Source organism: Pan paniscus, chromosome 1, assembly GCF_029289425.2.
Source record: "Pan paniscus chromosome 1, NHGRI_mPanPan1-v2.0_pri, whole genome shotgun sequence".
Classification (NCBI taxonomy): domain Eukaryota; kingdom Metazoa; phylum Chordata; class Mammalia; order Primates; family Hominidae; genus Pan; species Pan paniscus.
Window position 1 is genome coordinate 223636017 of NC_073249.2, and position 9735 is coordinate 223645751.

Genomic DNA, 9735 nt, shown 5'->3' on the forward strand with positions numbered 1-9735 from the left:
CGGAGTGGCTTGCAAGCAAAGGTGAAGGGCTGTCTTGAAAGAAAAAGTGCATTTCCAGACCTTGAACTTGCAACCCTTTGGCTCAGAGTCCCCAGGTGCCCATTGTGATGCAAAACCACCCAGACCCTCTGGGTACAGGCCTCCTTCTCTGGCCAGGAGACAGCAGTAACAAGACAGAGCTCTCCCATCAGGATCCCAAATAGGTGACAGCTCATCCTTAAAGGCACACTTACAGAAAATCTCCTGTGCTGACATCGAGGGGGGAAAAACAAAAGGTCAAACTTCAAAAGAACCAACAGAACTATTTCCTAAAGCAAAATCCCAAGATCCGGCTTGAGGATGCTTGAGAGGAACTGTTTTAGTAAATTTCAAATCAAAAGAGAGGCTTCTTTCCAAGATATTTGCTCTTCTCTCCCTTTATCAAAATGTACTCATCTTTTAATCTAGCAACTTAGCAATAAAAAAAAAAATGTCTGTTCAAATAAGTTGCCATCAGGAATCAAGTGGCAGATGGCAGCTCAGGAAGCAGGTCGGAGCTGAAGACCAGCCACTGGCCAGTGTGGGGACCCGTCTGGTCATTCACAAAGCCTTGGAAGGTCTTGCTGAGACCTGGGACAGTCCGGGGCAGAGCAGGGGATGGCAGGCCTCCAGGGCACCTGGATCAGGGTCATTCCTGCAAAGCTGTCCTCGCTCCATTTTGCCAACATCCCAGAACGGTCCAAGCCTAAACCTTATCTAGCCCAAGCACACTTATCGATTCACGCCCGACCAATATCCCACACCCAACACAATCGGCTCCATGATTAACCTTTGAAGCCCACAGCAAGATCGGCCACTGAGAGAAGGGATGCTAATAATAACATCTGACAATGTTCACTAGATGTGTTACACAGTATTCACCTCTGGGAGCAGAATCGGCTCATAAATCAAGGGTCGCTAGAAAACACTTGGCGTCCCAGTCCCCTTCCGATTTCTCAAAATCAGGACACGCACTAGATCCTCCCTCCCTTCGCCTCACTCCCCCCGCAGCTTCATCCCTGAGTGGGGGCGGCTCAAGCAGCGGGCTAACAACTACTGGCCTTTTCGTCCCCAACGCGGGAGCGCAGTGCATCCCAGTGGACAAACTCGAGAACCGCACGCTGCTCTCCGCCTCCACCTCTGTCCTCCCCGCTCGCGGTTCCAACCCGGGACCCAAATGCACGAGCTCGGTGAATGCCCCGGCAGGAGGGCGAGGGCTCAGAGGCAGCCTGCCCAGCAAAAACGACAGCTGTGCTCTGGTGGGCCCTGGGCCACCCCAGGCAGAAGCCAGAGAAGCCCAAGAACCCCGGCGGGCTGGCAAAGTTTGCCGAGAAGGGTCTTCTGGACACCCCCACCACGGGCTCTAGGCTCGAACCCCCTGTTCCATCTGGCCCTGGAGTCCCAGACACAGACAAGCCCCGGGCGCGCCGGCGGGCGTATGTGCGTGTGTGTTTACAGCGGGGTGGCCGCCGGAGCTCCCCAAGAACCCCAGCTCTCCCGCCCCAGCTGCCCGCCAGCTGTGGGCGCCCGTCGGGCCCGGAGGTCACCCGCAAACAGCTGGGTCGGCAGCTGGGAGCCTGGGAGGCCCCTGCTCAGCCCCGGGGCCCCGAGAAAGGAGAAGGGGGAGCGGAGTGGCTGTTTGGCTCTGGTTTCCTCCAACTCCGCCTGCGAAGCTCTCGCTGGGAGCCCGGAGCTTTAGCTTTCCCTGGCAGCCCCGGCCCCCGCGCCCGCCGCGCCCAGCGGCCGGCGCCTCGCCCCGGGCCCCGGGGAGGAGGCGCGCCGGGGCAGCCGGCCAGGACACTGCGCTGCTGGCTCCTAGAGCTGCGGGCGCGCCTGGCCGGCCCCGCTGCCCGGGTTGCTGGGGCGGGCGCCGCTGCCCCGACCCCGGACGCGCGGAGCCCTGGAGACCCGGCCGCTCCCCGCCAGGGCCGCGGTGCTCCAGGCTCCGGGCGGGCGCCCCTTTCCGGCTCCCGGTGCACCCCGTTGCCCGCTTGCGGGAAGCGAAGAGGGGTCCCTTGATTTGCAACATAGAGGAAAGCGCCGCTTCCGCCCAGCCTGGCACCCACGCGCCTACACGCACCCGGCGCCGGCCGCGTCGCTCACCTGAGTCCTAAAAGCTGTTGAATCCACATGGTCACGTTTCGGGGAGCGGGGCCTCAGACCTGGCTCGCCCAGGCCATCTGCGCGGCGCCCGCGCCCGCTCGCTTCCGTCCCGCGGCGCCGGTCTCCGGCTCTCGGTCCGCCGCCTCCCGCCGCCCGCCGGCCGCGGGGCGCACAGCGAGTCAGAGCGCGGCCGCTCGGGGCTCCATGCCGGCCGGCGCGCCGCCGCCGTTGGGGCGCATGGCTCAGGCTGGGCGGCCCGCGGGGGCGCACATCCTCCGGCCGGGGCGCGGGGCTCGCGGCCCCCTCCGCCGGCGGCACAGCGAAGGCGGCAGCGAGGCGGGGCGTGTTCCGGCGCTGTCGCGGCGCAGCAAAGGGCTGAGGAGCCGCGGCTTCGCCCTCCGGGGCTGCGAGGAGGGAGGCCGGCGGCGCTGCCGCTCACGGTGCGTGTCTCCCGGCGCGCGGCTCTTGCCTCCAGCCGGAGCTCCGCGCCGATGGGGCGGCGCTGCTTAGGGTTTGGGACGACGCGACGCGGACGGACGCGGGTCCTCTCCGCGCTGCCGGGTCGGGGGGCTCTGCCAGAGGCTCCGCCGCCGATCGGCGCCACTCAAGTTGCCCGGGGGCTCCGTCTGAGCGCTCGCTCTGCAGACGGCCGCGGCCCGGAGACTGGCAGGAGGCGGGCACGAGAGGCGCGCGGGGCGAGGGCGCCGTGGAGCGCGGGGCGTGGGGACGCGCGGCGGCGGCGCCGCGCGGAGGAGGCGCGCGGGGATCCCGGGGCCCCGCCGCCCGCGCCCACCGCGCCCGCCGCAGAGCCGCCCGCGCTGCTCAGCCGCCTCCCTCCTCGCGTCTGCCTCTCCGCGCGCTCGCCCCCGCCTCCCGGAGCCGGTCCCAACTCCGCCCGCCCGGCCCGGCTCACGTCACCCGCCTTCCCCGCCCCTCGAACGGGAGCTCGAGCCCCTGGCCTGGCCCCGGCTCCTGCTCGCCGCCCCACCTTGCGGGGGCCGGGGTCGCCGCGGGTGGTGGGGGGCGCTGTGCCCAGCAGGGGCGACAGCGTAGGCGGGGCCTCCTGCAGCCCCCTTCCCCATCCCCGGTCGCGTCCCGGTCCCCACCTTGCGAAAGGCTCGAGAGAGGCCGCAGGCTAGGATTGGACCGCCGGGCGCCGCCGGATGGTGTTGCCAGGGTAACCGGATGGCATGCGAAGCCGTTCGAGGTTCCGACCCGGTTACGGGGGCGCCCAGTGGACCCGGAGAGCTACTTTGGGGAGGGGGCGGCCCCGAAGAAGGACTGGGTGGGGGCGCATGGAGCGGGGGCTGCGCGAAAAGTTTCCTGGGGCGGAGCTGAGCCACGCGGGTCGCGCAGGAGCGTCTGTCCGAGGGTCGCCTACGAGGGACTCCTCTGCTCGGCTGCGCGGGCTTCTGCGTTGATGAAGTCACCGCGTTCCGGGTCGGAGCTTCGGCGCTTCTGCCCCGAACCCAGCGAAGCCCGGTCCTATGCCCCCGATTACCCAACGGTCCCTCATCGCCCAGCGCAGCTGCTGCCTGGCCAGGCCCTTGCTCCGGAGGTGTCGCTGGAAAGTTCCAGGGAATCTGGGCCTCCCAGACTCTCCACCGGCGTTTCACTGCTCCCTTCCCATGCCAGGACTCCTCTGTGCCTACCTGGTTAGTCTGTATTTGCAAAAAACAAACAAAAACAACAACAAAAAACAAATGGGGGGGCACTTAAAGGAGGACAGACGCTGGGCGGGGACCTTTCACTGAGAGAAGTGACATGGGGCGGAATCCTCTGCAGACCCGCTGACGCCTTGAGAAACCACGGCAAAACCCTGCTTTTAATCCTCCACAGGCTGAGGGCCGTGCAGAATCCGGGCCTTGGAAAGGACACTGGTGCCACCCTTCACTGGGGAAAGGTGCAAGGGGCGGGGGATATACCATGCCGAGCCTTCGCTCTGTGCTCTGTGCAGGTGCTTGACCCAGGCCAGCTCTGGAATCGCCCCAGGCCATGCGAGAGCCGTGGGGGGTGAGGGGGGCGGGAAGCACTTCACAGGTGAGGCCTCCCTGGGAGGGGCAGCCAGTGAGGGGGTGGAAGGGCAGAGCCAGGAGGACCATGGCTTGGGGCTCAGTGTCCCAGGAGGACCATGGCTTGGGACTTAGTCTCCCAGGCGAACCATAGCTTGGGGCTTAAGTCCCCCAAGCAGCCCTTTCACCCCCAGGCCTCCAGGATCTTTGCCAACGGTCTTGAGGAGCCAGGCACAGGATTGGACTCTGCCCAGGCAGGAGGATGAAGACAGTGACTTCCCCACCAAGACTCCCGGCAGAGGGCCAGAGGCAGGGAAGTGTGGTGGCAGGAGGGCCAGTCTTGCCGTGGCTGGACCAGGGGCCAGCGCTTGCTAACTAGGGGTCCTGGCCGAGTTGTGTGGCCTCTCCGACCCTCGGTCTCCTCATCTGTAAGATGGGTCCCACAGCCCCTCCCCGGGGAGGTGTTTGCAGGGCTCCATGAGAAGGCCTCACACACACTGTGGCTATGGTGATCTGTGAGCCGGTCAGAGGACCCGAGAGGCAGCAGGGTGACTCAGCAGTTTCCCTGCCGGGCCGCCCCTGGGTCATCGTCCCCTAGAGCCTCTCCCTGAGGGGTGTGAGGGAGCGGATCCCATTAAGAGGCGAAGGAGGCAGGGAGGTCCTGGAACCAGCGGGGCCTATGGCGGCCGGCGGGGAAGGAGGCGCAGGCAGTGCTGCCACCTAGCGGTATGAGGAGGCGGTGCTGCACCAGGGAGGCCCTTCCTGCAACCGGAGTGGGCCTGGAAGAGGCCGGCTTCGCAGCCTAGGAGCCAGCAGGGCAGGGAGGGGCTCCGGACCGGACCGTGTCGGCTCCAGGAACCCCTTGGGCAGCCTTGTGGACACCTGCTGACCTCTCTCAGAATGGCTTCTAAGTGCATAGATGAAAAAGCCCAGGATTATTAGGAAACCAATTCTATGCAAATGCATTATCAAAAGAGTAATAAAAACAAATTTCTGATATAGCCGTATATATTTTTTATTAATACACTTAGTAAGCAATTGACAGATCCTAAATTACGTTCCTTTTGAAGTCCAGATATGCAGCAATAATATCCTGAGGTAACTGCAGCCATGGCAATGTAATATGGAAATGCCAGTGCTTTCTATGTTTGACGGTCACAGGCACTGAGCTCTGCCACCGACATTGATAATTAAAGGAAATGCCAAGTCTCAGTTAGGGTTAAATAAAGATGCCAGTTTTCCCCCATCCGAGTTGAAAGACCGTTTGAATTCTATCCAAGTGCCCTGGGAATCTCTGGACAAAGAAAATAGTAGAAGGAAGTGTTTTCTGACAACCGAGATGGGAACAAGCCCTGCAGAAGTCTCCAGGCGAAGTCAGAGCCTTAAGACTACAGCTGCTGCCCCTGGTGAGTGAGGGCCTCTTCAGTCTATGGGGACGGAGGATGCCCTCTGCCCTCACCCAGGCTTAAAATTAGGATTTGGGACCAGGGTACACTGATTTCCTTTTTCTCTAGGGTAACTCAGGTCTGCCTCTCTCCAAAAAGAGCAATCCACCTATTATTATTATTATTATTATTATTATTATTATTATTGAGATGGAGTCTCACTCTGTCACCTGGGCTGGAGTGCAATGGCATGATCTCAGCTCACTGCAACCTCTGCCTCCCAGGTTCAAGCAATTCTCCCGTCTCAGCCTCTCGAGTACCTGGGATTACAGGTGTGCACCATCACGCCCGGCTAATTTTTGTATTTTTAATAGAGACAAGGTTTCACCATGTTGGTCAGGCTGGTCTCGAACTCCTGACCTCAGATTATCCACCCACCTTGGCCTCCCAAAGTGCTGGGATTGTAGGCCTGAACCACCGCGCCCAGCTTATTATTATTATTTCGATGACAAAATCATTGTCTTTTTTTTTAACAGACTGTAAAACGACAAAACCTTAACTTGTATTTCAGCATTTCTAGAACTGGTTTTCTATACATTGATGGCTCTCATATTTCTAACTGGTTCATTTTTCTTTCCTTGGGGATTGGGAAGCTGTGTGTGTGTCACTCCCACCCAACACACACACACGCGCGTGCGCGCGCACACACACACACACACACGCCTCCCAGCTTCGGCGATACAAAAGGGAACTGTTCAGATGTTCACGCTGTGGAAAGTTCTTCCGGTCACCCTGCTAATTCTGGCCCTTTCTCCCCGCTGGGGGAAGTCCACAGCCTGGAACCCTGGGGAACCCCTGCTGTCTCCTCACCTAGTCCCCTCCCCTATTTTCCCAACAAAGGAGCCAGCAGGCCCCTGCAGGAGGTCCTCTTTGAAGCTCTCTGAGGCCATTTATCTAATGGCCTTCACAGACTTGACTATTTTTAAAACCCATCCAAAGCCAAATTGAGCTGCCATTGTTCATTTTTCTCCCAAGGAGGTAAATGTGTCTTAACCATGACATTTGATTAAGTAGCTAAGTTTGTGATTTTAAATGGAAGGGAAAATGCTGATTAAAATTATTATAAGTTTCTTGAAAGCATTCACAGGAGTGTCTTCCCTGACTCTCCTATCTTCCTGGCTACCCCCCTCCCAGTAAAACTTGCAGGAAGCTCATGGTTGTCGGGGTCAGGGGGAGTGATGCAAAGTCGCTTTTCCTTCTCAGGGAGGTTATATGCTGGAGATTTGGGGTTTCCTCCCCCTGGCACCTGAGCTGTTTGCTGGGTGAGGCTGCACACAGCTGCATTGCACGCACCAGCTGAGCGCAAGGCAGAGACCAAGCCTTGGGGCAGAGGTGGGAGCCAAGAAGCTGTACTCCCACCAACAAAATGACTCACAAGACAATCATCCTGCAGCCCAGCACTGGCCGGCAAGAGAAAATGCCAGGTCTGAACTGCCTGTTAAAGTGTACCCATGCATCAGAGAGAGGAAGACGGGATTCCTTGGCTTGCTCTGAGCAAGTGATAGCCTCCGGGTGCAGATGGAAAGAGGGCCACCTAAGAATTTGATCTGGCCCAGAATGGAGAAAAACTCTCATCTCAAGGCTTTTATGGATCTTCTGTGTTGATCAGTTTGCCTCTTCTATTTAGATAGAGAGGGATGAAGAAAAAGAAGGTTAATTTGCATTGCAAAGTAAAGTGACACAATTTGAAAGCAGTTCCCTGGCATTGCTGGGATTGGAAGGTCTAGGGTGGGAAATTAGAGAGAAGAGGGGAGTCCAAGAGTAGGGTCTACACCAGGGAAGCCCCAAAGGGGAGGGCCAGGGGCATAAGGTGACCAGTGAAGCCCTTATGCTTTCTCATAACTGTGACTGGGACAAGAATCTCAGATTTCTGTCCTGTGTTGCAGCTCTGTCCACTTGTAGAAAACCTCCACAGAAGTCAGGCTTGTGCTGCAGGTGTGTGGAGGAGTGATGGAAGAGGTGTCTCTACTGTAGGGCAGCCAGAGGGGAAGGCCATAGTGGCCGGAGGAGCAAGAGGAAGACTTGGGACCCTCCGACTAACTTGGAAAGAAACTTAGGAAATAGGACCTTCCTTCCTCATATTATAGAGGATTCTGGACCTTGGATAGGGGACAAGCAGGAGTAAATGCAGAAATTCACACAGTCCTCAGGATGGGACTTGAGATAAATAGTTTGGATTTAAGAGAAGGGGGAAAATGGGGACATGACAGAGTCAGGCACTTGGTTTCACATGACATCGAGAGATAACATCGCTGGCCCTGAAGGTCTGGTTCTGCTAGTAGGAGAGGTGTGTGTATTCACTCATCTTGTTGACTGAGCCCTGAGTAGAGGAGGTGAGAGTATGTACTCATCTTGTTGACTGAGCCCTGAGTACAGGAGGTGGAAGTATGTACTCATCTTGTTAACTGGGCCCTCAGTACAGGAGGTGTGAGTATGTACTCATCTTGCTGACTGAGCCCTGAGTAGAGGTGAGAGTATGTACTCATCTTGTTGACTGAGCCCTGAGTATGAGAGGTGAGAGCTGCACTCATCTTGTTGACTGAACCCTGAGTAGAGGAGGTGAGAGTGTGTACTCATCTTGTTGACTGAGGCCTGAGTCCAGGAGGTGGGAGTATGTACTCATCTTGTTGACTGAGTCCTGAGTAGAGGGGGTGAGAGCATGTACTCATCTTGTTGACTGAGCCCTGAGTACAGGAGGTGGAAGTATGTACTCATCTTGTTGACTGAGCCCTAAGTACAGGAGGCGAGAGTATGTACTCATCTTGTTGACTGAGCCCTAAGTAGGGGAGGTGAGAGTATATACTCATCTTGCTGACTGAGCCCTGAGTACAGGAGGTAAGAACATGCACTCATCATGTTGACTGAGCCTTAAGGGGGTAAAGAAAGTGCTAGTGAGTGAGGGTCACTGGGAACAATCATGGCCTGGGAAGAGGAGCTCCCAAAATGGATGACGTGCAAGCAGGTAGAGCTGGAGGTCTGACCTGGGAGCAGCCTACCACGTTCTGGAGACCATCAGCTCCATGCAGAAGTGGCAAAGCTGGACACCAGCTTTGAGCCTGGGCTATCGATGCCTCTTCCAAGTCAATTCATAAACCACATCAGCCAGCTTGCACTAGATTATATTGCAACAACAAACAACCCCCAGAATTGGCTTAACTCAACAAAGGTCAATTTCTTGTTCATGCTTACAAACTCCAACAGCTGGCATCTGCCCTGCTCGATGCTGTCTTCATCCTGTGACCCAACCTGAAGGAGTTGCTCTTACCTGGGACATCCCAGTCACATAGCACAGGGCAAGGAATCAAGGCAGAACCATGCCATAGCCCTTATGGCTTCTGCTGGGAGGAGGCATATGTCACATCCACTCACATTTCATTGGCAAAGCAAGTCACAGGGCCAGGCTGATGTTGGGTGGGGAGTGAGAAAGTGTAAACCTCACACAGGGAGGACACGGGACACTGCACAGTCATAACAATCTTCTACACTCACGGGCACCAACAACTCGAGAAGATAATTTATGTCTTGTTTTTCTCAGGCCCCTAAACTTGATAATGTCAGAATTTGTGAGAAAGAAGAAGCATGTTTCCCATGAAGCATGCTGAGTTTGCATCCCTTCTTCTGCCTCCAAAGCTCAACATAGATCCTTGATCAATGAGGTGGACACCAGAGGCGGCGACTTGTAAATGACGTTGGGCTGTAGGAGTGATGGGGTTCACCTCTAATTCTAAGATAGCTAGATAATGCATCTTTCAGGGTTGTGCTTCTATCTAGAAGGTAGAGCTGTGGTCGTTCAATAAAAGTCCTCAAGAGGTTGGTTAATAGGCATGTTTAATAGTACAGTATGGTGACTATAGTCAACAATAATTTATTGTACATTTTTAAATAGCTAGAAGAAAAGCATTGGAAAGTTTCCAACATGAAGAAAAGATAAATGGTCAAGGGAATGGATATCCTAATTACCCTGATTTGATCATTATGCATTGTATACATGAATCAAAATATCACACATACCTTCAAAATATGTACAAATATTATATACCAATAAAAAATCACCATCATCATTATCATCACCATCATCATTATCTCCATCATCACTATCTCCATCATCACCACCCTCCTCCTCATCACCACCATCATCACCACCAACATCATCACCA

General features: G+C 56.6%; 1 protein-coding gene across 3 annotated transcripts in view; it reads right to left on the minus strand.

Annotated features, from left to right (window-relative positions):
* Positions 1–3345, minus strand: part of AJAP1 (adherens junctions associated protein 1) — a 147746-nt gene extending 144401 nt beyond the window's left edge. For 2 of the 3 annotated variants that reach the window (XM_034953870.3, XM_034953873.3), the window contains exon 1: positions 2122–2290. In XM_034953870.3, the coding sequence (XP_034809761.3) occupies positions 2122–2150 (29 nt within the window). In that variant the 5' untranslated portion in view covers positions 2151–2290. Of the gene's footprint in view, positions 1–2121; positions 2291–3227 lie in introns of those variants that run through there. The other variant, XM_063602186.1, reaches the window with a different exon arrangement.
* Between the last annotated feature and the right edge of the window lie 6390 nt (positions 3346–9735).